Source organism: Penicillium cinerascens, assembly GCF_028974065.1.
Source record: "Penicillium cinerascens strain IBT 15544 chromosome Unknown scaffold_4_segment0_segment0, whole genome shotgun sequence".
NCBI classification, from domain to species: Eukaryota; Fungi; Ascomycota; class Eurotiomycetes; order Eurotiales; family Aspergillaceae; genus Penicillium; species Penicillium cinerascens.
Window position 1 is genome coordinate 329,804 of NW_026695297.1, and position 25,082 is coordinate 354,885.

The following is a 25,082-nucleotide window of genomic DNA, read 5'->3' on the forward strand; positions in this document are numbered from 1 at the left end:
GCTTCGCCTCTCTGGTCTCGCCTAGCCCCGACTTGGCACGGCGAACATAACGCACTTCATGCGGAACTACCAAAAAGGGACGAAATTTCATTTGTCGCTCTGGTCAATTGGCTGCAGGTGCTCAGGATCCGCCGTCAGCCATCCGGCCTTAGCTCTGTAATGAGCGTCCGGGGACCCCAGTCTGCTAATGAAAGATCTGAGTCAACCGCGGCCATGGGCGAGTCTCGACGCGAGCCGTGGGCTAGAAGACACATGTGATGGGGGCAATAATTAGTTTGACTCTGACAGGGTTCCACCAAGGTGGAGTGCTAGACAGGAGAGCGAATCTTATAAAGCCTCCTCTATGTCCTGTCCAACCCCAATCTTTCTCTCTTCCACCACACACGCCTCGCTCGTTCTAGCCTTGACTGTCGTTTCCTGCACGCTCATATTTTATCATTACTCAATCATCAAAATGAAGTTCTCCACCGCTGTCGTTGCTCTCGTTGCTGCCGGCCTGGCCAACGCCCAGCTTCCCAACGTCCCCAAATGCTCGGTGGGTATCCTGCCTGTCACCCGTCGTATTCGTCTCTGACATAGCCTCTAGCTCGACTGCTTCGTCAATGCTCTGACCTCTGATGGCTGCTCGGGCCTGACCGACTTCGCCTGCCACTGCCAGAAGCCCGCTCTTGTCAGCGACATTACTCCCTGCGTCAAGAAGGCTTGCGACGTCGCGGACCAGATCTGTATGTTCCATCAATACCCACCCGTCACGACTCTCACTAATCACCGCTGCAGCCGTTTCCAACGCCGTTGTCGCCCAGTGCTCCTCTGCCGGCCACCCCATCTCGGTTCCCCCGGTTGTGACCACCACCTCTTCTGCCCCCACCTCTTCCAAGAGCAGCAGCGCCCCTCCGAGACCAGCGCTACCGCCACCGGCACCGGCACCGGCAGCAGCAGCAGCAGCAGCAGCAGCAGCAGCAGCGCCAGCAGCGGCAGCAGCGAGTCCTCCTCCGCTCCTTGCACCTCGATGACTAGCTCTTCGCCCGCTGGCGCTTCCACCCCTGCCTCCGGCTCCACCCCCGCTGGCACCTCGACCCCTCTGGGCAGCAAGACCGGCTCCAGCCCCGGTTCCACCAGCTCGCCTGCCTTCAACGCCGCTGTCGGCATCAAGGGTAACATGGCCGGTGTTGCCGCTATTGCCGCTGCCGCTGCCTATGTTCTGTAAATATAGTTAATCTAATGTGGCACCGTGAGTCGCCTCGATGTTGGCGTTGGCGTTGACTCGGGCTCTATTGAGCTTGGGTCACCCAGCGAGCAGCCAGCAGTCGGTGGGGGTTTGTTGCCTTTCTTTGATGTAACAATGGTACAGTGTTCACTTACGGTGGAGGGCTGTTATATAGTGCAATTGTGTATAGTTGAGATGCTTAATATGAATATTGGTTGATGTGGAGTGATCCTTGAGAAACCGTAGTCAATTCTTAGTACAACCCTGGCGAGGACTACTACTGAATTATCTACCTATATCTATAAGAAATTGTAGCCAGCTGACCGAACTCAACAGCCCTTAGGCCTGTTGACAGTTGCTAGCAGTTGCCTTGAAAGATTTATCGGCCTTCTGTCTGCATATGTGCCATCGATGGGTTGGCTATTTATGATTGCCCCACGGCTTCTTCTCTGTTCCCTTCCAGCAGGCTTCGGAGCGTGGGCGTCCAAGAAGGCTGGGGCCGCATGTGGCCTGCTGTAACCGGAGCGGACGACGGACGTAGGAACTAGTTCTAAACCTCCAAGTTTCGCGCCTTGCTTATCCTGAGTCTACATGGTCACGGCTACGTAGTTCCGTCGTGATTAAGAATACCATTGGAGACAGGGAAGACCGTTTGGGGGCCGAGGTTGTTAACTGTAAGGTAAGAGTTAGAGTTAGTGGGTCGGATGGGTTACGACCATGGATCCGTTTCTAGGTTCCCAAACTGATAACCGTTGACGGACAGCTGGCGCCGGTAGTTTTCGCCTGGGGTGCTTTTGGTAAAATTGCCGACGATTCCGCTCATCGGAACATCCCAACCATCTGGAACGTCCAGGCGGAAGGAGGCGGTATTGAGCTCGACACCTGCCTGTGGCAAGCTATTCTCCACAGGGTTCGATCTGGTCCATTCCGATGTTGGAGGGCTGGGGTAGTGGTATCCTTGTCTCTCGGCACACATGCAAGCTTCATTCAAAGGGCCACGAACTAGATCCCGATACTGCTCTCCACCAAGATTACCTGTCAACTTCCATAAAATGTCAGATTGGTCGTGCCCGGAGATACCGTGGTTCAGAAAGCCTCTGGGGAATTTGATCACATCTGTACCGAGGGCTTCCTCGGCTTGGCCCATGTGATCAATCAAACGGAATGCCCAAACCCTGTGCCGCCAGATATGTTCAACCAAACATTAGACTCTTGGGCATTGGCAGTGGAATGGCCGCGATAAAGCAGGGATCCTGTATGATATCCGTAATCCATTGAATACAGACTAGAAGGGGTATTCAATTGGCGTGGATTGTGCGTCGACCTCATCGTGCAAGGCACCCAACGCGAGTCGTCCTGTAAAGGCTGGATCCAAGGTAGAGAATCGCGACCGTTGAGTGCCAGGTAGCCTCCCAGCTGAGGAACAGTGACTCTTCCGGTACTCGCCGCGAGCTTCAGACGGTACTGCGTTTTGTCGGTAGAAAAGGTTACCGGAATGCTCATCCCCGCATTCGCGATTCTAGCCTGATGTGTAGAGCCGGGGCGGGCTTTGATCTCATTCAAGGAATATCTCGTTTGTTCGCCGGGGCGCCGGGAAACCTGAAGTTTTCTAAAACTTTAGGCAACAATAAGCATCACCTTGGAGACTTTACAACCTTATTCGTATTTTCCTGGAGCCAAATAAGCTCGACGGGTTACCCCACCTTTTGCTGAATTACATCGTGGCTAGCTCATCTCACGTTGTCATGCCTTGCAGCACCGCTCGAGATGGAATTTCACTTCAATATCCTTTAGGAATTTTAAATAGCCGGTCATGTAAACCCTCTCATCATTCACACCGCTCCTCCGGTTTGAACCCGGCCAAGTAGCGATGGCGCTCGAAGCCCCGCTTGTTCCAACAATTGCCCATATTTAGTTCCTGAATGAGCGCAGAAATCCCTAGCTCCGTAGATAAACATTTCAAGGTATTGTCTGTGTCTGGTTTGGTTGGAACTTGGCTTTCAAGTCTTTCAACGCGACATGCGCCAACCCCTCGATGTTCCCTGCATTCATAAACTCCATCACGCTTATCTCCAGTCCCAAGGCCTGAGTCCACCAGTTGCGAATCTCAATTACCACAAGTGAGTCAATTCCCATAGCTGCCACTGACTTGGCTGTATCTATTTCTTCGTCCGGCTTGAAGAGAAATGAAACAATCTTGCGACCCAGCTCGTCTCTTAATAGGGCGTAACTCTCCGATTGGTCCAGGATCATCGGATCACGAGATACATCCGCCAAGAACGTCTGGAGTCCGTTGTCAACATTTCCTCGCGCTTGCGGGGCCTCTTGCGCATTGTGGAAGAGCCTCATGCGTAGGTCGCGCTGGAAGAAACCCGGTAGACGAGCTAGTGGGGTCCCAGGGTTGGGCGCTAGGCCGACTATCACATCACGTCCACTGCATGCCAACTTGACGGATTCTATCACGTCGTTTTCTTGGATGGCTTGGCCACTCCAAACAGCGAGCCCACGCTCTGTCATTCGGCCGCTCTCAGAGACGTAGCCGATGTCATTGACGATCCCTAGGTCGATGACGGATGCCGGGAGGCCAATTGATCGCCGGTAGTGCACAAAGGCATCCAGGAAAGTGTTGGCAGCGGCATAGTTGGCTTGGCCTGGCTGACCGAGAAGTCCGGACAAGAGCTACTCGGGAACTAGTATAACTACTGTATATAAAAATCTTCGTTGTCCACTGCCACCTAGGCAGGTTCAGCCGTGGTGGAGAACGGAGCCACGGAGTTGATTTGACTCGCTGATTGGCACTCGAGTATTGCTCGAAGGGAAAAAAGATGTGAACTGAGTTTGCGGGTTATTTGCGTATAAATTACAATACAGTACTGTATAGGAATGTCCAGCACAAGGTATGTAACCTTATTTTAGGCCAAGTCTTACACGACGACTAGTTTGAGTAAAACCTATATCACTTTTAGTACCTACGATCGTACCGAGGGTTACGGTGGAGATTGGGAGGGCGATACAAATTCTGATAATACGTGCTAGCTATAAGGCTACGACTTTAACTCCCCTTAGCCAGTCAAGAGCTATGATAACGACGTAGCCAACCTTAAGGGTACTAGTACCTAAAAGGGGTCTATTCAGATCTAGTACCTTGCTAGATGAAACTGAGACTGCCTTATTCGATATGTCCACCGATACCTTCGTCGGTGATAGCACGAAAAATATTAACGTATTCTCGTTGCTGATTCTGTTGATTGTCTCGGCAGTCGAGGAAATAGATAAGGTGGAAAGTATTGCGATAGGGATTAGCGCGGAAGAGAAGAAGCTAAAGCCAAGAAATTATAATTGGTTTTGTGACCGCAATTCTACTCCTTATTTCCGTCGCTAGTGAGGTCCTTAGCGTAGTCAATAGATTAGCCGAGACTACCGCCTTGCTCAATATCGCCGGTATAGCCACGGATGTCGGCTTAGTGTGTCCCATCCTTTGTGGCCAACCTGAAGGACGTGGACGAGTTGACCCACCGCAGAAACGGGAATGACATCACCCAACAAGGTTCAACAACATTCCAGGATCTATCTCATGGAACAGACACTTCAACTGAAAATATTGCGCGACACTATCCTCCATAGAAACCCTCCCCCCTATCCACGCTGTTGGTGAACCTGCCCCCTGCCCCCTCCCCCCGCATCCTATCTTATCTCATGCGGTCCACCGCCATCATGTCCGCCATCAAGAACTCCAAGTTCAGCCGCTTACCGCGAGCGATGTCTGGACCGCTGAAATGCCCGTTGGAAGTGAGTTTCAGTGCTATGCGATCTTTCGCAGGAGAATAAGAAGCTAAATGGAGACCCAGGGCCCAGCTCTTCTCCACTCGTCGCGCTTCAGCAAAGGCTCTGCCTTTCCGGATGATGAGCGAGCCGCTTTCAAGCTCCATGGACTGCTCCCGCCTAATGTCCAGACCCTGGATGAACAGGTGGTGCGGGCTTACCAGCAGTACAGCAGCAGGGACAGTGACTTGGCCAAAAATACCTTCATGGCAAGCATGAAGGCGCAGAATGAAGTACTGTACTACAAGGTATGTAGCTCCTTCCTGAACGGGTGTACTTATCGAGAAATAGGAGTAACATATGCAAATAGCTGTTACAAAATCACCTCAAAGAGATGTTTCCGATCATCTACACTCCCACCGAAGGCGATGCTATCCAGAACTACTCCCGGTTGTTCCGAAAGCCCGAGGGGTGTTTCTTGAACATCAGGGATCAGGATTCCATTGATGAGTCTCTTTCTAACTTCGGAGGTGCGGATGAAGTTGATTATATCGTTGTGAGCGATGGAGAAGAGGTGAGACAGTCCACCGGTGCCGAAATAACAAAGGCTCACATGACGTCAGATTCTGGGTATCGGGGATCAAGGCGTTGGCGCCATCCTCATCTCAGTTGCCAAGTTGGTCATCACCACCCTATGTGCCGGTATTCATCCATCGCGCCAGTTACCGGTGGTGCTTGATTGTGGAACAAACGTACATTTCCCTGGTACCATGATGAAACATCGCTAATTACGATTGCGCAGAACCAAGAGCTTCTCAATGATGACCTTTATTTGGGCCTGCGACAGCCCCGTGCAAGAGGGGAGGAATATGATGAGTTTGTGGACAACTTTGTCAAGGCTGCGCGGAAGCGTTTCCCAAAGGCTTACATCCACTTGTAAGTTGCTTTTCATTCATTTTGAAGGGTCTTGAATCTAACATATACAGCGAGGACTTTGGTCTCCGAAATGCAAGAAAAATCCTGGACAAGTATCAATCTCAAATTTCCTGCTTCAATGATGATATCCAAGGCACGGGTTGTGTCACACTGGCAGCAATGACGGCAGCCTTGCATGTCAGCAATATCAAGCTGGACGAGGTCCGCGTTGTGATATTTGGTTCGGGAACAGCTGGCACTGGCATTGCAGACCAGATTGCGGATACTATCGCGACGGAGACACACAAATCAAAGACCGAAGCATCGAAGCAAATATGGTATGTCCTAACAATTTCCCTGGCATGCTATGGACTAACATCTCTGTTCAAGGTGTATCGACAAACCAGGTCTTCTCGTCAAATCGCTCGGAGACAGCTTGACTCCAGGTCAAGTTCCCTTCGCAAGGGAAGACGACGAATTGCCAGAGGGGAAACAGCGTGATCTACTCTCGGTAGTGCAACACGTCAAACCCCATGTCCTTATTGGAACATCTACAAAGCCCAAGGCATTCACGGAGGAGATTATTCGGGAGATGGCCAAGCATGTGGAACGCCCCATCGTGTTCCCTCTGAGCAACCCAACACGCCTTCACGAGGCTCAACCAAACGATCTCTACAAATGGACAGACGGGCGAGCCCTCGTTGCTACAGGTAGCCCATTCCCCCCTGTGGAATATGGAGGTGCCAAATACGAGATTGGTAAGAGTCAATCAGATCGTCAACACCGTGACATCGAGCTAATGTATACAACAGCGGAGTGCAACAACTCGACTTGTTTCCCCGGAATCGGTCTCGGAGCAGTTCTATCGCGAAGCCGCCTTCTCTCAAAGAAGATGCTTGTAGCAGCCGTTGAAGCGCTGAAGGCACGGTCACCTGCTCTTGAAGACCCCAACGCACCCCTTCTACCCGATGTTGAGGATGTACGGGAAATCAGTGTGGATATCGCTGCCGGGGTGATTAAATGTTCTGTCGAGGAAGGACTGGCGCAGGAAGAGGGAATTCCTTCAGACGATGCCGAATTAAGGGAATGGATTCAGGCGCAGATGTGGGAAGCTGTGTATTACCCCTTGGAAAGGGCAGATTAGGCCGAATCGCTTTCGCGGTGATTGGATGATCTAGGGCAACATTTACCTGGGGGTTCGTGACTTCGCTACTTGTGACATATCTTTATCCTCTAGTTCCGCAATCCGTCATGTTGCCGTCAGAAGGGATTCCCTCTTCCTATGCCAGCCTATCGACGGCGAAGATAGGTAGTTGAGACACAAATCGTCACACCGGAAAAGAAATGTTCAATGTAATTACTTTCAGGTTCAAGTTCAATCAAGTTCACTAGAACAAGTGTAGGGGAAACGAAGCGAAGAGTTGTAACAGGCAGACTTGATTATGCAAAGTACTAAATATGGCAAAATAACATCTGTACAAGAAAGAAAGACGTGTATCTGCGGGGACCGCCCAATCCACCATCCATAAACCTGCCCCACACTCCCAAGTTAGAGATGTAGATGCATTATGTTACACGAATATAGGGGACCGATATAGAGAATAAAGGTCTTCAACTCGAGCGGACGCTAAAATTAAACATGATATGTCATTCATGGAACCCATAGCCGCATGAACCCACCGACTTCCTGTCGACAAGTCACACAACTGCCAAAGTTATTCATGGCTAGACTGACCCGGCAGTCCTCGCAGATGCAGAGGCAGCGACAAGGCCAGGTGATGATGGACCGTGGGCTCGTCTGGCAGACAACGCATGGTGGGCCATTCTCGCCTAGACCCATGGCACCAGACTCCCAGGTATTGGGATCAGAGCTGGAAGACTTCTCCTCAAAGTCAGCGCGGCGGGAAAGGATCAGCTGTTCGAGCATCTCAGACTCTTCTTCGGCAGAGGGTCTTCGATGTTCCGCGTGGGCATGTGTGACAGCTGGATGGTGCAAACGGGAAGACAGTAGGACACGAGATCTCTCCCGCTCTACTTGCTGCTGGTACTGGCTGCGAGTCATGATTCGACCGGACCCTTGGCCTGGACTGAGATGTGCCGCAAGAATTCGTGCCTCTTCTCTGGTTTCACGATCGCGAGGGTCGAGCAGACGAGCGAAAGTGCTCAGGTCCATGAGAGCATCTTGCTGAGGTGTGCTCTCCCGAGAAAATTGAGGATATGGGTCCGACTGCGTTGGAGTGCGACGACCATCCGATGGATAGTCCTCCCATTCCGATTCTGATGCATTGGTGGACATGGAAATAACGCTCGTCGTATCATCGTCTTCACTAGGAGGGCTGTAATCAGGCGTGTTGTCCTGGTTACCCCAAGAGCCACCCGCTTTCCACCACGCATATAGCTTCTCGTCCATTCGGCGTTCATCTGGGCCCTCCCAGTCCTGTTGACTAGAACGTTCACGTTTCCGCATTTCCAGCTCAACATCGAACTCGTGGTTATCGGGAAGCTCAAGTTCGCCTTCATCGGTGAGAATCCAAAAGTCCAACGATCCCGGAGATCCTCTTCCAGGCCTAGCGTTGTCCTTCTTCTTTCCAACCAAGTGCTTCAGCCACTGGGGCCGGTAGCTGACTCCTAAACGATCAAGGGCGCGGTTGAATCCGTATGCGATCCACCGGGCAACAAGCCAGAAGATAGAACGAAGGAAAGAGATACCAAGCCATAAACGGACTGATGCCCGCACAGCACCGACACCTCCAAGCTCACCTTGAGGTCGCATCTGCCGGGATGCATTCTTGGGCTTTTCCAGTTTCTTCTCCCGCTTGTATCCGCTCTCCCATACATCAGGTCGGTCTGGAATTTCAAAGCTGGCAAAGCCCACGGGTTCGAAAGGAGTCCCCTCGGCCTGGTTGGGCCAATTCCCGTGGGTTGAGTTTCTCCGACGAGAAGCTTCGATCTCAGCAAGTCGGTCTTTTTCGAGCCAGGTCATCTGCCTTGCGACGACGGCTTTGCCTTCGTTCAAGAAGACCGCTTCACTCGCGGCAGTCAATGCGACATATCCAATCCGAAGTAAAGTGGTATAGAAATCTTCGTGTCTGTTGACGCGGATGCTCCGGATCTGGTTGGAACCTTGCATGTTCTCGTGAGCCAACGCGAATCGTTCCCGAAGAGATGCCGGCTGGCCTTCTTCAAAGGGCAAAGAAAATGCGGTGACAGTCAAAGCTAGTCCATAGATAACGAAGCATGTAAAAATGCCGAAGAGGACCAGAAGATGAGGAATGAAGCCAACGATGCAAACTGTGGGGAATCGAAGCACACCCGTCTCGGTGCTTACTGGAGGGCCACTTTCGAATCCCCATGACATGGCTGCCATGAAGCAGAACCCCCAAAGGGCAGTGTTGAAGAGGCGGAATCGACTCTGTTTTCCAAAGACATCGAGTATGTGTGAAGAGAGGCTGTTTAAGCACGAAATCAGAACGATGAGCAGGAGCTCTGGGGTGGCGTTCATTCTATCGAGGACTTGCGCCCTTGTAAGAAGTTGGAAAGGGGATGAACTATCCCGGGATTCACCATCGTTGAGAGGGCTTTGCTTGGGGAGACCGAACAGCCCAAGTCCAATCGATTTACCGATCATAGACTCGGCTTCGGCAAAGGCCAGGGAGTGCTCAAAGATTGACATTCCAGTCTCCGTCATGACGGGCCGACCCTGTAGAGCGCAAGAAAGAGTTTCAACAAAATGGCTTAGACAAAGCTGTAGGAAAACCGGCCACAGGAGAGAAAACGAGCCGAACGGGACATCGGGACTGCTCGCTGCCCTTCCCATCTTCACGGCACTGCAGGCCTTTTCATCGGTCTCCCATGGTAAAAGAATGGATGCAAGCGAGTGGAGAGCACCCCCACCACTGGCATAGTCGAAGCTCAACGATTTCCCTGGCTTTCCATATCGCATGGAGGAGTAATCCGGAGACGTCTGGCATCGGATACCACGCAGTAGGGACAGTATTTGTGAGACAAAAAGGAGTATTGGAATAATGCGTAGAGCGAGTCGTCTCTCCCATCCTAATCTAAGATGTCTTCGGGAGGATGCATAGATAGTGACGCGGTTGAGGATGAGAGCCTCGATCAGACACGCGAAAGACCAGACGCTGGTCAAATAACCAAAGAAGCCCCCAACTTTCCGCATCGTCTGCAGAAACTCGGTCACATACCAGCTGTTACCTTGTCCGACCGTGTGAGCAACGCCCTCACGCGCCATGTTGGCCGTTGCTGCCACAGCCTCGCCTGCGAGCCCTGTATCACCTGTCGTTGAAGGGCCACCCCATAAGTTCACGGTAACGTCTTCTAATCCGGCGAGTCTTGCAATGTGTCGAGGAACGGTGCGGAAGGCGAAGGTCTCGGCGCGGTGTAAGGCGCGAATGGGGAAAGTAAGCAGTTCGAGGGGCGAGGATGGGATAATCGACTTTCCGGATGTCGCAGAGACGGTCGTATTGATACTCTGGGCGAGCGACGCGGAAGTGCTCGGCATGATTGACGGGTCGACGACACCGGACATGTTGGGCGTCGACACTTCCTCTATCAGGAACCACTATCAACGACCCGGGGAAGGTGAAATGGGGACGCCCCCACGCCACTTTTGATATTGGCAAAACCGAGGCAAAGGGTCGATTTGGTCCGAAGGGTCAGGTACTTGAGATTTGAATAGGTTACAGTGACCACAGCTCCTGGGACTTCCATCCCGTCAAAGAGGGAAAGTGAAGGGTGATGATCGTCGAGGACGAGCGGGCGGACCCTCCAGCTGAGTCAGCACAGACCGAGGTCCAGCATCTATGGACACTTCTATAGCGACATCCGGTATAATGAAACTAGCGCGGGAAATAAGGGTATAAATAGACCTCTTTCTCGAATTTTAGTTATAAGACCTTGGTCTGTAGCGAAAGCAAGATTCGAAGCCTTCGGGAGGAGAAAAGGACAATTTATCTCATTCTGTGGTGGCATGGTGACAGGGACTAAATAACGTGGTGGTGGGGATAGACGAAAACCAATCGAGGACCGAGGATCGAAGGGGTATAGAGATGTGAAGAAAAGAAGAGAGGAAGTAGATAAATCTGGCGTAATACCTTGATAACATACTAAGTATCTACATAGACGGATGAGGTTATAGCCGAATCTCCAGGGCTGTTTATCTAGGTTGTGTAATCCCTAAACACGTCCATCGTGGAGAAGAACATGCGTTGCTGGGGATCTATCCCCAGCAGCTTACATTCATGCTGCAAAAGCACGTCTTCCTTGGTGGACGCCGAAGCCATGACCCATTTGAAAATAAGTCTAGGCTTGGCTATCTGGATTGTGTTTGATCTGCCATCTGGTTTAGACCATTCGCCCACGGTGTTATCAGGTCGAATGAATGATGCTTCGATGGCTTGGCCCGGTCGTTGCTCACAGCTCGGGAGCGAGTAAATTGTTGAATATGCTGTATTCTATTTGGCAATAGTACATCCCACAGCAAAAACGCTGTGGCCCGGTCCGTTTGTCCAGGTTGATAACTCCCCATAAATTCCGTTGCAAATATTTTGATCGTCTCGTTGCGCCGTGATTCATTGCATAATATAAACAGGATGCGGGTGCTGTCGTGTATCCCGGTTAGAAATCGGCCTTTTCGAGAGAAGAGGGGCCAGCTGCACCTACACAGCAATCAAGTATCCAAGTAGTCAGCCGCCATCAGTAGCTCCAGACACAACTCGGGTGGGATATCCATGTCCGGGACATTAGCCTGATCTTTGTGCTTCTCGTTGTAAAAAAAGTATTCGCAGACTTTCTCCAGGACGACGCCACTGCAGAGGAAGTTGGTGTTAGGAGGATGGACGAGGATACCACAACAATGAAATGGGGATTGCTCGGAGAAGGACGTACGTCAAGGTCTCCAGGACACAGCGGCCGGTCAAAGCCTCCGAGAACTTGCCTATACACCACCAGATCAATCAGCGGAGTTCACGCAATCGAGCAGATCCACGTACTCGCAGGGTCCAGCATGCGCCGAATGGTGCCAGAGATGCAAGCGGTACTGCGCGGCAGGATGAACTCGAAGCCGTCGCATGAGACTAATGTCACGTATTCGGAGGTTGAGTCCGCCATGGTGAAGCGCGCGTCACGTTGAGGAAGTCGTGTAGATGGCGGAGTCGAAGATTCGAAGGAAGCATCCGCGTGGCCCGTGCGAGCTGATAAGATAAGCACTCGGCGCCGATGCTTTCCCTTCCTTTGCATTTACTTTTCCCATTTTATTTACATCACTGTGCATCTGCCTCCGATCGATGTATTGGTAGGCAATGACCGCCTTTCTCGTTTCTACGGCCCGACTGCGGATGCCAGCAGCATCCCTTTTCACAAGGCCCGTCAATGACATCAGATCAGGATTCCGCGCGAGTTCAGCAACCAGTCGATTCTACTTTCAAAAGACCAATAATAGTACGACTTCCTGTCATTCAGGAAATCGTCTCTCTGGCCGTACATGTATGGTCACAGGAGGCACGTCGGGAATCGGCTTTGCCATTGCCGAAAGGTTCTTGCAAGAAGGAGCTACATCCGTCATTCTAGTCGGCAGGTCGCAAGAGCGTCTCCAAGCTGCAGCTGGGCGCCTTGATGTCTCAAACGATCATGGAAACAGCATCACAGGCACATCGAACAAAGTGCGCCTGCTTGTCGGCGATGTAGGCGATATCGGATCCTGGAAGCATGAGTTGGAGAAAGAAATGGTATGAGCCCTCTTATTTCTCCGGAGTCATGAGATCTAACCATCCGCAGGCCAATGTGGATATCCTTGTGAATGCAGCTGGCATCTCCATCAATAACATTCTTCCCAGATCCGAACTGGATGATATCTCCCAGGTCCTGCGCACGAATCTCGAAGGTGCAATGCTTACCTCTCGGGCACTGGTGCGCGCCACAATCCGCAATAGAGTGCGCAACCGCAATTTCGCCCCAGACACTAAAACTCCATCCAAGTGTATCATCAATATCTCTTCCTTACTTGCACTCAAGGCTGGAACCGGTGCTGTTCCGTACGCTGCATCCAAGGCTGGTCTCTTGGGTCTGACACGGTCATTGGCTGTCGAGGTGTCTGCATCACTGAAGGATGTGGTGATTCGATCGAATGCCATCGTGCCGGGGTACATCGACACACCGATGATTACGGGTAAGCAGCAATCCACACCCCTTTGATGAGTTACCACTGACAGTATCCAGACTTTACTCCTGGCGAAGTCGACAGACTCAAAGCCATGATCCCTCTCCATCGATTCGGAAAGCCCAGTGAGATAGCGGACGCAGCTTTCTTCCTGGCAACGAATGAATATGCCAATAACTGCATTCTCAATCTAGACGGTGGACTAGGCGCTGTCTAGATGACCGTTTCAATGACCCTCTAAATGACCATCTTGTACTTTTATCATTGACTTTACGATCTCTTTTTGGTTTCGAGCCTCATAATACCTAAGCAAAGATGATCTGCAATCGTGAATTCTGGTCTTAAGTCGGAGTAGCTTGCATGTTTGCTATGATACAAATAAGATGGGGTAGTAAAACGTTGTCAAATCGTGTGCAGCTCTATTTTGGAGAAGTCAAAGCACCTGTGCACCCATCTGCCGCGGTTTCGCTCTAATCGTCGATCAAAATGGCTCCATCGTCGTCATCCAGGACGATCAGGTCGTTGTCATCGCCGTTAGATGATTCTCCAGCCACCTTCTTGGCAATATGGCCGTTCGTCATGGTCTCGTCCCCGTCTCCATCTTCACCCTCACGTTTGCGCTTGCCGGTGACGGAGGTGCCGTTGGTAACAGGGGCTGCCTCGACCGGGGGAATAAGAGCCGGCTTTGGCCTCCGCGGGATGTCTGGGGTGCTTTGTAAGACCACGGGCTTCGACTCCTCGGAGAGCTCAGGTCTGCAGATTTCAGTTAGTACAGATCTAAGATGTTGACATATAGAACGTACGTTGCACTGATAACAAGCTGTAGGTCGATACGAGGATCTTTATCCCGGTCGTCTTCATCCACGACGGTGAGGAAGGCCCAGTTCGTGATACCCATATCGGAGAGCTTCGATGACAGCTGGTCATTCAGATCAAGATCATATATCAAGTTGCCACCCTTGATGACAGAGAACTCCTTGCTATAGCCGAGCTCCTCACGGAGAACATTCACTAGGTCTTCTAGCGTGGCACGCTCTGGGTCAAATGACACACGACCTTGGGCAACAGAACAGACTGGACAGTTAGGTTTGGGAGGATCCAAAGAATCTGAGTTGATAGCTCGTGCACCGGATCGCTCGAGGAAGACCTGAAAATACCATGTCAATAAGCGACAATGACCTCACAATATGGGCAAAACAGTACCATCTTGGCATTTGCAAGGTTGTCTTGGAGAACCTTGAAAGCCTGGAGAACACACAGACTTGCCGTCATGGCGTTCGTGGTAGCGATGGCAGGAATGATATTACCCGCCATTTCTACAAGAAGTCAATTGAGTGCTCAACAAAGCCGGAATATGCGACCTACGCTTGGTATCAAATTTGGATTTCGCTTCCAAGTGGAAGATATTGGCCCGCAAGTTGGCAGTTGCGGTCACGAAATCCAGTGTGTCCACATCATCTTTATCAAATGTGATGACGGGAGCTTCATCTTCGGATGATGCTTTCGCTTGCATCTCCTTTAGGCGTCTGGTGAGTCGATCCGCACTTCACTTCAGTTAGCCAAGTCACAGACTTGAAGGAGTGAACAAGCCTGCTCACCTGTCTTTAAACACAACGAAGTCCTCGGCTAGCGTCCACACCCTCTGGTCAGTGATGGACACTGTGGGTTCCACGGAAGCAGATTCCTCCTGGAGTTTGTCATAATCCAGTAGGTCTGGTCTCGTGCGCTCTTTCCACATATCCTCCACTCTGCGAAGTCGCTCGATGTCATCCCTGAAGACCTTCTCGAAGACTTTTCTGGTGAAATCATCGGAGCCCATGGAGTTCCGGATCTCATTTAGAGCCTGCGCTTCTCTGCGCAGCTCCTCTATCTCTTCGGCTATTCAACAGTCAGCATCACCGGTTGCAGTCAACACATTCCTGTCGCCAAAACTGACCATTGTCTGCATCCTCAGTAGTGTCCAGTTCCTCTGGGTTGTCTTCACTCTGACCAAACAGCTCCCTAACCAGATGTCAACTATGAATATCATGGGGTAGTCGATCCGACATACGGGATAAGGTAGTTCTTGGCCCATACGATGCAGTGGATGGGCTGCGTCGGGTTGCTGCGGATCGTGCAAATAGGGAAGGATTTCGGAGTCTCCTTTTCGTTGCAATCATAACATTCCGTTTTCCCCTGGAGGGGTCAGTAAGGTCGGCACTTGAATCAATGAGCCCGGCAAAGCTGCTTACCTTCTCAATGACCTGCACCTGGCCGTTGAAACCGGTGGTGCCACTCTCCACCAGAGGCACACCCGCGGCAAGACACATCCGGTTTACATGTCGTCGCGCAGCCAGGTTATCTAGCGCATTGAAGACAATATTGAAGCTCCCAAACCAGTCGACGCTGAACTGCGAGTCCGTAATGTTCGCATGGTAGGCTTCCAACTTTGCGCTGGGCTGGAACCGATGCGCAACTTCTTTCGCAACCTAGATATCACAGACCTCTAGTCAGAACACCGTCTCATTGTAGTCATGAGGATTGCGCGGGGTCCGCGACCGGCGGCGGTTTCGCAAGGGAGGGCTGAGGTCGCGGGACTCCGGGAAGACGTACCAGGGCCTTTGGCTTCTTGATGTGTTCGTGGCGGAAGAGGAACTGGCGGTTCAAGTTACTGAGGTCGATTGTATCGAGATCGATGATGTGAATCTCTCCGAAGCCGGTGAGGACGAGGTTTTTAAGCAGCTCGCATCCGATGCCGCCAGCTCCAACGAGAAGGACACGCGACTAGAAGAGAGGAAGAAGAGACGTTAGAATTAGATCGCAGAACGCAATTTGATCTCCACAAGGGTTTGCACCATTGTTCAAGTGCCCGTACCTGCTTGATGCTGTTGGTGAGCTCCACTCCGAGGGAGCGCTTGATGGAGCTTGCGCGCATGATTGCGGGCGCAGAGATAGCTTGCGATAGAACAATGTAGGAATGAATGAGCCTATCGGCCCATGTCGGTGTCGAGGAGGTCGAACAAAAAGAAAGGGTGAAGGAGGGTGAAGGAGGGTGAGCGAGGGTGAGGGAGGATGAAAGAGAGAGTTGCGAATGAAAGTGTTGCGCGTGAGATCCCGGGAACAGAGACCGGAGTTGAGGGTCGTCGATGACGGCACGGCGGAGCCTTAGCTAGGATCGGCCCACGACTACCTTTTAAGATGCCTCTATTTATTCTGCTTCATAAACGATCAGGAACCATCGGGTACCCGGCACGATTGGCATCACATGGGCATTGAGATTGTTTGTGCATTCCATGCGGCGTGTTTGCGACACCTCGCAGTACCTTGCATGCACTACTGCTTTGCGTTGGTCCATGATTTCGGGCGATTTGCCAATTCGAATAGGTTGAGTACTCTGGGCTATTTTCTGTTTCACTTGGTTCTCAAAGTCTCTCTCGATGAGTGTATACGTGATTATGCGTAATTCAAGCGTTACTCAAGCGTATATAGGAGAATAACTGACTCTTATATTCACATCACCCTCCGATATCAACACCCCACTAATGATAGGTACAAAGCAGAGAGAACTAGGGACACACGAATCTCGCCTAAGCACCACTAAATCAGTAAATTGAATCACCAACACGCAAAACTCGGTGAAAGGGAATCACTGCTCGCCCCCTGCTTACATAACACGTGCCTCTATCCAAAAATCATGGAATTTTCTCCGTGGCGATAAAGAAAAACCTTGGACTTTGCATTGTGCATGATCAAAGACCTGGTTACCCCTGACCCAAATCACTCCATCGTCTCGTCCCAAATTGACCCTCTCGGTGTGGGCTGGAGAACTGCTGAGTGGCCACTCCCCTGACGCTGCATCTGGACCCTGTCGCATCGAGCCCCACGGACTAGGGGATATACTCGGCTCTACTGTACTTTTGCACACAACACAGCCATTGAGCATGCCTTCATTGGAATCAGACTCCGACCGACGTGGGTCAGATGAAGCTGACCCTGAACTCGTCGAACTGCTTCGCCAGCACCTTGGGCTGGGCGGAAAACCGAACAAGGCAGCTCCGCCCGAGACAAAGGTGCTCGAGGCTGCGCAGTACATCTTTGATAACTCAATTGATGTTGCTCTGAGTCCGACTCAGATCAAGGAAGCTGCTGAGACTATTTGGCGGTTGATGCAGAAGAAGGCGTATTCTACGCAGACATGGTCGGAGCATGAGCTGCACCCGCAGGAGAAAAATGAGAGCACGGTGGACTTTATTTTTACTATGGATCTATTGAACTTTAGTTTCTGGTCCGCGGAAAAGGACGAGTCGAAACGGTTCTGTATCGAGTATCGTGGGAGGAAATGGACTGGCTACTGGAGTCTGGTCGCTGCTCTGCAAAGAGCCTTGGATGAAGGTATGTTACATTGTATTGCTGTTTAGATCTTCAGAGCTGATCTGATATACTACAGATATCCCAATTACCACACCCGACTTTTGGGTGAATAAGGTTGAATGCACGGATGAGCTTCTGAAATATGTTTTTCGCTCCGCAACGGACGAGGAGATCCCTCTGTTCCAAGAGCGAGTGCAGTGCTTGCGTGAGGCCGGAGAAGTTCTCTGCAATGTGCGTCTCATTCCACCATTCTCTCTACATGCATCGCTAATCGATCTCATAGGAATTCGGAGGCAGCTTTGTCAACTGCATCGACGACGCCAACTACTCCGCTGCTGGCCTGGTCAATCTGGTAGCCGAGAACTTTGCCTGCTTCCGTGATGAAACAAGCTTCAACGGAAAAAGAGTGCGGCTCCTTAAGCGTGCGCAAATACTCGTCGCAGATCTGTGGGCCTGTTTCAACGGCGAAGACTTCGGCGAATTCCATGACATCGACAAAATCACCATGTTCGCAGACTACCGCATTCCTCAAATGCTGAACCAACTTGGCTGCCTCCGCTACTCGCCTCCGCTGGACTCTCATATCCGCAGCCTGAAACCTCTCACGCCAGGGTCAAACTGGGAGATTGAGCTGCGCGGCACGAGTATCTGGTGTGTAGAGCTAATCAAGCGTGAGATCGAGAAGCGACATCCCGAGGTGAAGAATGCTGGCAAGAAGGGCATTGTGAACTCGGGGCCGGACGAGAATGACCGTGTCGAAGGCCCAGAAGAGCCTGCTGATGGAAACCCCCACAAGACATTCGGGATCAACGCGATCCTCATAGACTTCTTCTTATACGATACGATGAAGAGTTTGGAGGCAGAGCAGAACGAGAGTGTCCCGCACCACCGGACTAGAAGCATTTGGTATTGAGATGCATTGGATATCATGGCGTCTACATGGGCAACGGCCTATGATTGCATTGTCCGATGCCCGCAGTGGCTCTGGAAGCCTTTGAGCAGTCGATTCGGGGGCGGTTACACAGCTGATAAACTCAATGTTTCAAGTAGTATTGGAAATATTATTAGATATGGTAGGTATATGAGGTGTATGTCACCAGTTGCCTTTATTAGATGCTATGGAACTGAACGTGTATGTAGGTCACTATACGTACCACATTTCCTCTGCTTGGTGGGGCTTTCCTATTTTAGCTGCCGCCGCTTTTATGAGGGCGCTCCGAGTCAGGCTCACCGAGTAAATTTCAGTCCGGGCTAAGACTCGAGTAAGGTACTCAGTGTCAATACGTGATAGATCAGTAGGGTCCACTGAACGCTCAGTGAGTGTTCACTGGTCGATTACTTAGAGATTGATCAGAGGCATCTAACGCAACCGCTAAGCGAGCCACCCATGTAAGCGAGCCGCTCACCCAACCATCTACTTTTTACTTTATGCATGTATATTTTAACTAAAACATCAATATATTCACTAAATTATCTCTAATTACATAAATAACGGGTAAATTGACGCCTTTACAGTGGTGCTACTGCAGCTTGAATATGCTGTGCTGGTGACGCTGAAGATGATGGTAGAGGCTGTATAATAGGCTCAGGGGCTTGCGAAAGCTCTTGAGCTTCCTGCACTGGTATAATAGCTTCGTAGGCTATACGCCTATTCACGCAAGCGCGCTTTTGCTTCTGCGCTGTATTTGTAGCGCGTAACTGCTTATTTTCCGAGCCCACTAATTGTAGCTTGTATATTACCTCCTTAGCCGCTTTAAGAAAATCTTACTAATAGCCTGTTTCTGCGCAACGGAGGGCTTACCGACTGATTTTTAAGCAATACTTTAACTGATCTTTCTTGTTTTGAAAGCTCTGCGATAGTCTTTGGTGTGAATATGCTTGATTGGCTGCCTGGGCAGCTACTCAGCGGTGTAGGCGTCCGAAGGTGAATTTTAAGCTTTGAAATTACCTAGTCTGGGTTAATCAGAACTAAACTCACTGCTTTAAAGTTGTCTTAAGCTGTTTTTGATCGCATTTAATTTAGATGCGTCTGCGCGAGCCTGTGGGCATGTTGTAAGGAAATCGAGCTTATCGATAAGGTTAATACTAGGGCCGTATTTTCTGATCGATTAAGCCTTCGTATGATTGTTTTAAGATCGCGCGAAATATCTGATATAAAGAGGCTGTAAGAGATGCGAGGCATATGGATGTATGTAGATAGGAATTATATCTATCGGACGTATAGTAGAGAGAAATAGATGTTCTAGGTTCCTATGAACCAGGCTGCTTAGAAACAAGAATTTCTTACTACCGTCCGTGGATCAGCTGACACTGCAGTGTACTAGCTAACATATCAGAGATAGATGAGACTGATAGAATACTTCCCTGGTCTGCGCTTTATGAGAGAGAGAGGGTAGTAGGAAGTAAATTCTAGTGAAAGCTTTTATTCGATTGGGTCTGGTTATGGAGCTATATTTATAGAAAGAAAAATAACCATTTTTTCTGACATATGCATCATCTAAAAACATCTTAAAAAGAGGGGCGGGCCTGATACCCGAGGTAATGTAGGTTGGATGAGCGAAAAAGCATAGTACATAAAGGGAGAGCTATCGTTGGAAATTCAGGTGAAAGGCGGTGATAATCGAAAACAATCCATAGGCTCCAAAATCCAGAAGAATGACATTAGAGTGGAGGATGAAGTTACAAGAACGCAGGCAAGATAGGGTCGGCCAAAAGAAAAACCAAGAGAAAGAACTTTGAATCTTTTAGCGACCGATTTTCAACAACTAGGAAATTAAAGCATAATTCCATTCTCCGCCACGGTTCTAGCCTTTCAATAAAAAAACCAAATCACCGAACGGGCCGTCCTGAAGAGTTTACTGGATTGCCACCAGAAGTCTTTCTAGGGCCACGACGGTTGCTGCTATGAAATCTCACTTCAACTCTCAACCAACTGAAAACATGCGTTGTCAAATGACTCTCAATAATTTTAAGCATCCTTTGGATGCCAGAAGACATCATCCTCTCAAGCTTACGAATTCATGAACGAAGATAGTGCAGATTCTGGGTTAAGCTCCACTGGGGTTTCTTGTGTAATTATTGGGCAAATTAACAGCAACATGTCGAGGCTGCGGGAAGGGAAAGCTGATGTCTGCCTTTTTTGCTTTTTGTTTTTACCATCAGTCTGACTCGGTCCTAGGTTTTTGAACCCTGGGGCTCTTCACTTTCTTAGAATTGAGACCCGTTGTGAGGATTACAGGAAGTCCGGAGGATGAGCAAATGATCCTCATTTTTCTGCCCAAAAATGTGAGGCTGACATCAAAGGCGTGGTAAATGTTTCACCACACATCGATACACATCGATACCCATTTGGCTCTGTGCGCCCCAAGTTCCTCCATCACGATCTTGACAACCTGACTGCAGTGCAGAGTACTGCCAAAATATTCTCAGTCTCTCCAGCAAGAGAGGTCACTATTTCCGGAGTCAGTGAAATAGTGACGCTTGCATTTCAAAAAAGTGGCAAGTCTGTCACAATTAATATGACGCTTTGACTGGGTGAATCCACAAGTTGTTTCAAGGTAGAATGCGATAGAGAACCGCTACCACGTTTAATCAAACAGCATCCATCGTCGAAGGTCACACTGCGCATACCTCGAAGACCATTCATCTCAGGCATTTAGTTTCCAAGACTATAAGTTCTATAAGTTAATTCCTCATTTCGATTTAAGACTAGGCAATAAGAGGCTCTATTAAAGGAGGGCGTATAATCGCGTACATATCCTGAGTCTGTCTTCCACGGTTCACACATGGCATCTTCCGGATATACCGGGGAAGACGGCACAAGTCTTGCGGTACTACGCTGTTCTCCACTCTCAGTCTTATTGGTGACCTGTCCCCGTCAATAGTAATAAACTTTGAATCCCCGCGTTTTCCCCACACCGACAAACCAGAGAATTGGTTGTGAGCAACCGCTAAATGTGGGGATCTACCGTGACCAACAGACTATACCCAACACTTCATTCACATGAGATTATTAGTTGATTTTGTCGCCCAACGATTTCGGAAAAACCGACATATTCCAAAATATCAAACATCTAAGAACCGCTTCAGCTTCAAAAGTTTGTGGAAGCTATCATTAGAGATCTATGAAGAATGTTGTCAGATCCGGCACCAAAACATTCTAGCGACTCAAATCCCAGATTATACTCGGCCTTCCCTCCTCTGCTCAATGAAAAGGTCATCATCAAAACAAACGAGTTGTCGGTTAGTATTGCTCTGGCTGAACCGATGCTCTGCCTCCAGTGGCATTATCCGGATGACCCAAGCGAAAAAACACCGGCGGTTTTGCGTGGGCAGATGCATCTACATGTCACCAAGCCTGTCCAAATAAAGACGATTGGAATCCGCTTCCGCAGCCAGGGCCATACAGACTGGCCAGGTGGTAAGCATTATGATTTATTGCTATGGACATGTATGTTCTGACTGTGCTGTACAGGCATCCCGCCGAACTGGACGCACGTTCACGATAAACAAAACTTTTTCGTCCACAAGCACGTCTACTTTAATTGCAAAGATGCGTCCTTAATGCAGAACAATCCTGGCAGGCACTATTGTCACCACACCAACACAGTGGTCCCAGTAACAGCAGAGGACTCAATGTTAGCAAAAGGTCGGACGCTATATTTGAAGAGCATTGAAGGCATTTTCCCGGGTCGTCATCAGCCCACATATACGGGTAACAAACACCCGCGAAGCAAGCAAAACAGCCACCCCTATGACTCTAAACACAGAAATTACGCAGTGTTCGCCGTCGGAAAGTACAGGTACAATTTTGAGTTTATCGTCGATGGCTCCCTGCCGGAGACAATCGAGACACGATTTGGGTCTGTGCGGTATGTTTTAGAGGCTGTCATCGAACGACCTGGGTTACTCCAATCTAACCTTCTCGGCACGATGGAGATTCTTGTCATTCGTATCCCGACCGAGGCCTCGTTAGCACGGATGGAGCCCATTGTGAATTCACGCAATTGGAAGAGTCAAATTTATTATAGCATTGCTATTCCGGGCAATTTATTCCCTCTGAGCTCACAGATTCCTATTACATTCAGGCTGACACCGCCGACGGACGTCGAATGCCACCGGATCAAAGTCTACGTGGTAGAAACCATTCAATACTGGACAGCAAATAAGAACATAAGCCATTCACGGCCTGCAAAGATGGTACTCTTATTCGATAGAGCCTGTTTTGTGGCTGTACCAGAAAAGGAGAAAATGGTCGATCATATTCGGACCGATATGACACAATGGCTGGAGTACAACCACTATGGTGACCAGGCGGAGGGGAAATTCAACGTGCATTTGCCAGGTTGCCATGAGATAAACAGTCGATGCGGTTCCCGGCGGCTACATTGCGATACAATGTACGGAAATATCAAGATAAGTCACCGAATAAAGGTAGGTTATACACAATCTTTTCATTTTATCTCCGTACCCTTTATACAAGCCGGTGCTGCCATCGAATCATTCTGATGTGAGTTTGTTTATTCAGGTTACGTTTTTTTTGTCCCAAAACAACCAAAAAACCCCATCAAAAAGGGTTTCTGAGGTTTCATTGGAGTCGCCGTTCTATATTATCTCCTGTCAAGCGACGCAGGCTAATATGCAACTCTCGGCCTACACAAGACCAACTTCTGACCCGATCTTTCCGGCTGAAGACACCAAGTGCGGTTGTTCAGAACCCAATCGAAACTAGAAAATGATTTTTGATTCGGTTTTATTCCAAGCCGAAGGCTTACGAATGCGGCATCAGAACACCTTGGAGAAAAATAAGGTCGAAGAGAAAGAGCTCTTGGGTGTCAGGTCCGGAGTAGAACTCCCAGCCTGAAATGAATTGGATAGGCCATCACTTCTGCGCAGGGGGCTTTTTCCGTCGATGGACGACGTATACCACAGCAAGGGAATTTAAAATGGTTCTCAAATTCAAAATGTTCCAGTGTTGGCTGGCCCGAGCCTGTGTATTTGGAATGGGAAGAATGAGCCATTACTACCGCTGCAAAGAAATCTCTCGAAAAATGGTGTTCCTGCCCTCAATTGCCAGCCGCCAAGTGATGGTTACGATGCAAGCAAGACCTGCTGGTATATCTACTTGGGCCTCCCTGCTCGTTCAAAGCCCGGAAAGCCATGGAAAGTAGATAGGGCGGTAAAACACGATTACTCCATTTCAGATAGCGTATTAAAGGTGAAAATATGTAGAATAATAACAATCATAAAGACTTGACATACCCTCGACTGGGATCAGAAAGCTACTTCCGTTTTCTTCGGCCTGCTTCCATTATCTTTCTGCCTCCCTCAGTCTGCCTCCATTATCTTTCTGCTTCCCTCGGTCTGCTTCCCTCAGCCTGCATGTATACTTCGCAACTTGTTCTTGTCTCTCCTTCCACTTTTGGAGTAGTTCCGAGAGCTCAACACGAAAGCTCAACAATTAAGCTTCTGTGTACTCAGCTTCTCTCAGCCTTGCCTTTCTGCTGGACCCGCTCGGAATTCGTCCACTCATACATAGCACCGTGTCTCCACTCGGGGGCCAGCTAAGTGGGACCCGTCTCCACTTACATCTACTGTTTTTCAACCCCTGATTACTAAGCCCCATGTAAGCGAGCGGCCCAGCCCAAAACATCATATTAAATGCTGTGGATAACTCAGAGTGTGGATGCCTGAGAATACCGAGACAACAATAGAATGTGGTATCGGATCACAGGTAGTTTCGGATGAAGATAAAACACGGAGATATGGAGGTGTAATCTACTCCATAAAATTGGCTATCATGTGACAGATTACCCAAAAGTCTCGTGACTGAGCCGCGCTTTATACCACAGTATAATCAATCTCACCCCGCACACCTTGGCCGTCGGGTAAGGTTCATCAGTAATAATCGCAAATCGTGCAATCTTGCATTCTACTCCAGCAACATATATCTTCAAATTATACTGCCATGGAAGTCAAACCTCCGCCAACATGTCCTCCCATGAGTCCCAGTGACTACCCTGAAATTCCGACTCGAACGCCACGTGCGACTATTGAGAAAATGCGTGCCCTCTGCATCGACGGGAATTTGCTTGAATTCCGTGAGGTTTTCGATTTATTGCGCCCTCATCCGGTGTCTCAAGACTTTGAAATACGCGAATTCTATGAAGTTATGGTTGAGGCCATCAAGCGGGAAAACGTATGGAGGAACCTGATCGGTCAGGGGAATGTGGCAATGCGGGACAAAGCCAGTTCCATGCGGCGGCGTGAAATGGTGTTGAGGAGCAGCCGGGCGATAATGGATGGTATCGTCCACATTGACCGCGATCATCATGTGTAAAGTTTCAGAAATAATTGGACAGGGAGTACGAGAACAATAGAAGGCCTCAAAGCCAGTTCTGAAAAGGTAGCGCCCTTGATGTCAATCTAAGCCCGACAAGTCTCTTTATACTCGGCTAGGCCTACTACATCTTCTAATATAATAATGTCATCGCGGAACGTGTAGCTCTCTCGAACGATATAATTAGCTAAATGACGGCCGTTCGTGCCCCTCTACTAAGGAAATACACTAGGCGACACATCAAATGGCTCAGTCACACTAGAATGCTAAGTACAGAAAACGCTAATCGATCAATTACGGACAGAAAGGCAAATAAGGCTATACAGGACAAGAGG

General features: G+C 49.7%; 12 protein-coding genes across 12 annotated transcripts; 7 read left to right on the forward strand and 5 right to left on the reverse strand.

Annotated features, from left to right (window-relative positions):
• Positions 1 to 454: 454 nt before the first annotated feature.
• On the forward strand, positions 455 to 1,207 carry N7498_008068 (CFEM domain-containing protein; the record flags this gene model as incomplete). Its single annotated transcript, XM_058455130.1, has 3 exons — positions 455 to 535; positions 587 to 725; positions 804 to 1,207. 3 exons carry the CDS (start codon positions 455 to 457, stop codon positions 1,205 to 1,207), a joined length of 624 nt encoding a protein of 207 aa, XP_058305118.1.
• A 601-nt stretch (positions 1,208 to 1,808) lies between these two features.
• On the reverse strand, positions 1,809 to 2,354 carry N7498_008069 (beta galactosidase jelly roll domain-containing protein; the record flags this gene model as incomplete). Its single annotated transcript, XM_058455131.1, has 2 exons — positions 1,809 to 1,879; positions 1,958 to 2,354. The coding sequence occupies 2 exons, from the start codon at positions 2,352 to 2,354 to the stop codon at positions 1,809 to 1,811; spliced, it is 468 nt and encodes a 155-aa protein (XP_058305119.1).
• An 812-nt stretch (positions 2,355 to 3,166) lies between these two features.
• Positions 3,167 to 3,724, reverse strand: N7498_008070 (acyl carrier protein; the record flags this gene model as incomplete). The annotated part of the gene is made up of 1 exon (XM_058455132.1): positions 3,167 to 3,724. One exon carries the CDS (start codon positions 3,722 to 3,724, stop codon positions 3,167 to 3,169), a length of 558 nt encoding a protein of 185 aa, XP_058305120.1.
• A 1,179-nt stretch (positions 3,725 to 4,903) lies between these two features.
• On the forward strand, positions 4,904 to 7,028 carry N7498_008071 (NAD-dependent malic enzyme; the record flags this gene model as incomplete). Its single annotated transcript, XM_058455133.1, has 8 exons — positions 4,904 to 4,996; positions 5,056 to 5,277; positions 5,340 to 5,543; positions 5,593 to 5,721; positions 5,772 to 5,905; positions 5,956 to 6,222; positions 6,275 to 6,642; positions 6,697 to 7,028. 8 exons carry the CDS (start codon positions 4,904 to 4,906, stop codon positions 7,026 to 7,028), a joined length of 1,749 nt encoding a protein of 582 aa, XP_058305121.1.
• Positions 7,029 to 7,535: 507 nt separating this feature from the next.
• N7498_008072 (putative ubiquitin-protein ligase (Asi3)) lies at positions 7,536 to 10,430 on the reverse strand (the record flags this gene model as incomplete). Its single annotated transcript, XM_058455134.1, has 1 exon — positions 7,536 to 10,430. The coding sequence occupies one exon, from the start codon at positions 10,428 to 10,430 to the stop codon at positions 7,536 to 7,538; it is 2,895 nt and encodes a 964-aa protein (XP_058305122.1).
• A 1,133-nt stretch (positions 10,431 to 11,563) lies between these two features.
• N7498_008073 (elongin C) lies at positions 11,564 to 12,022 on the reverse strand. Its single transcript, XM_058455135.1, has 3 exons — positions 11,893 to 12,022; positions 11,789 to 11,837; positions 11,564 to 11,709 (listed from the first exon to the last, which is right to left on the reverse strand). The coding sequence occupies exons 1-3, from the start codon at positions 12,008 to 12,010 to the stop codon at positions 11,571 to 11,573; spliced, it is 306 nt and encodes a 101-aa protein (XP_058305123.1). The 5' UTR covers positions 12,011 to 12,022; the 3' UTR covers positions 11,564 to 11,570.
• Positions 12,023 to 12,201: 179 nt separating this feature from the next.
• N7498_008074 (SDR family NAD(P)-dependent oxidoreductase) lies at positions 12,202 to 13,275 on the forward strand (the record flags this gene model as incomplete). The annotated part of the gene is made up of 3 exons (XM_058455136.1): positions 12,202 to 12,627; positions 12,677 to 13,067; positions 13,118 to 13,275. 3 exons carry the CDS (start codon positions 12,202 to 12,204, stop codon positions 13,273 to 13,275), a joined length of 975 nt encoding a protein of 324 aa, XP_058305124.1.
• A 253-nt stretch (positions 13,276 to 13,528) lies between these two features.
• N7498_008075 (E1 ubiquitin-activating protein ubaB) lies at positions 13,529 to 15,972 on the reverse strand (the record flags this gene model as incomplete). The annotated part of the gene is made up of 10 exons (XM_058455137.1): positions 13,529 to 13,811; positions 13,862 to 14,205; positions 14,262 to 14,374; positions 14,424 to 14,602; positions 14,657 to 14,936; positions 14,995 to 15,059; positions 15,109 to 15,233; positions 15,290 to 15,526; positions 15,651 to 15,821; positions 15,913 to 15,972. The coding sequence occupies 10 exons, from the start codon at positions 15,970 to 15,972 to the stop codon at positions 13,529 to 13,531; spliced, it is 1,857 nt and encodes a 618-aa protein (XP_058305125.1).
• Positions 15,973 to 16,978: 1,006 nt separating this feature from the next.
• On the forward strand, positions 16,979 to 18,321 carry N7498_008076 (queuosine 5'-phosphate N-glycosylase/hydrolase; the record flags this gene model as incomplete). The annotated part of the gene is made up of 3 exons (XM_058455138.1): positions 16,979 to 17,429; positions 17,485 to 17,639; positions 17,692 to 18,321. 3 exons carry the CDS (start codon positions 16,979 to 16,981, stop codon positions 18,319 to 18,321), a joined length of 1,236 nt encoding a protein of 411 aa, XP_058305126.1.
• A 15-nt stretch (positions 18,322 to 18,336) lies between these two features.
• Positions 18,337 to 18,646, forward strand: N7498_008077 (uncharacterized protein; the record flags this gene model as incomplete). Its single annotated transcript, XM_058455139.1, has 2 exons — positions 18,337 to 18,481; positions 18,522 to 18,646. The coding sequence occupies 2 exons, from the start codon at positions 18,337 to 18,339 to the stop codon at positions 18,644 to 18,646; spliced, it is 270 nt and encodes an 89-aa protein (XP_058305127.1).
• Positions 18,647 to 21,539: 2,893 nt separating this feature from the next.
• Positions 21,540 to 23,139, forward strand: N7498_008078 (arrestin family protein; the record flags this gene model as incomplete). Its single annotated transcript, XM_058455140.1, has 3 exons — positions 21,540 to 21,828; positions 21,883 to 22,841; positions 22,936 to 23,139. The coding sequence occupies 3 exons, from the start codon at positions 21,540 to 21,542 to the stop codon at positions 23,137 to 23,139; spliced, it is 1,452 nt and encodes a 483-aa protein (XP_058305128.1).
• Positions 23,140 to 24,375: 1,236 nt separating this feature from the next.
• Positions 24,376 to 24,747, forward strand: N7498_008079 (uncharacterized protein; the record flags this gene model as incomplete). Its single annotated transcript, XM_058455141.1, has 1 exon — positions 24,376 to 24,747. The coding sequence occupies one exon, from the start codon at positions 24,376 to 24,378 to the stop codon at positions 24,745 to 24,747; it is 372 nt and encodes a 123-aa protein (XP_058305129.1).
• Between the last annotated feature and the right edge of the window lie 335 nt (positions 24,748 to 25,082).

Coding starts and splice junctions, on each gene's coding strand:
- N7498_008073 (XM_058455135.1), bottom strand. CDS start 12,010: ATGGCGGACTCAACCTCCGAATACGTGACATTAGTCTCATGCGACGGC. Junction 11,838..11,892: donor GCGCATGCTGGACCCTGCGA/GTACGTGGATCT, acceptor GGTGGTGTATAG/GCAAGTTCTCGGAGGCTTTG. Junction 11,710..11,788: donor TGTGTCCTGGAGACCTTGAC/GTACGTCCTTCT, acceptor CTTCCTCTGCAG/TGGCGTCGTCCTGGAGAAAG.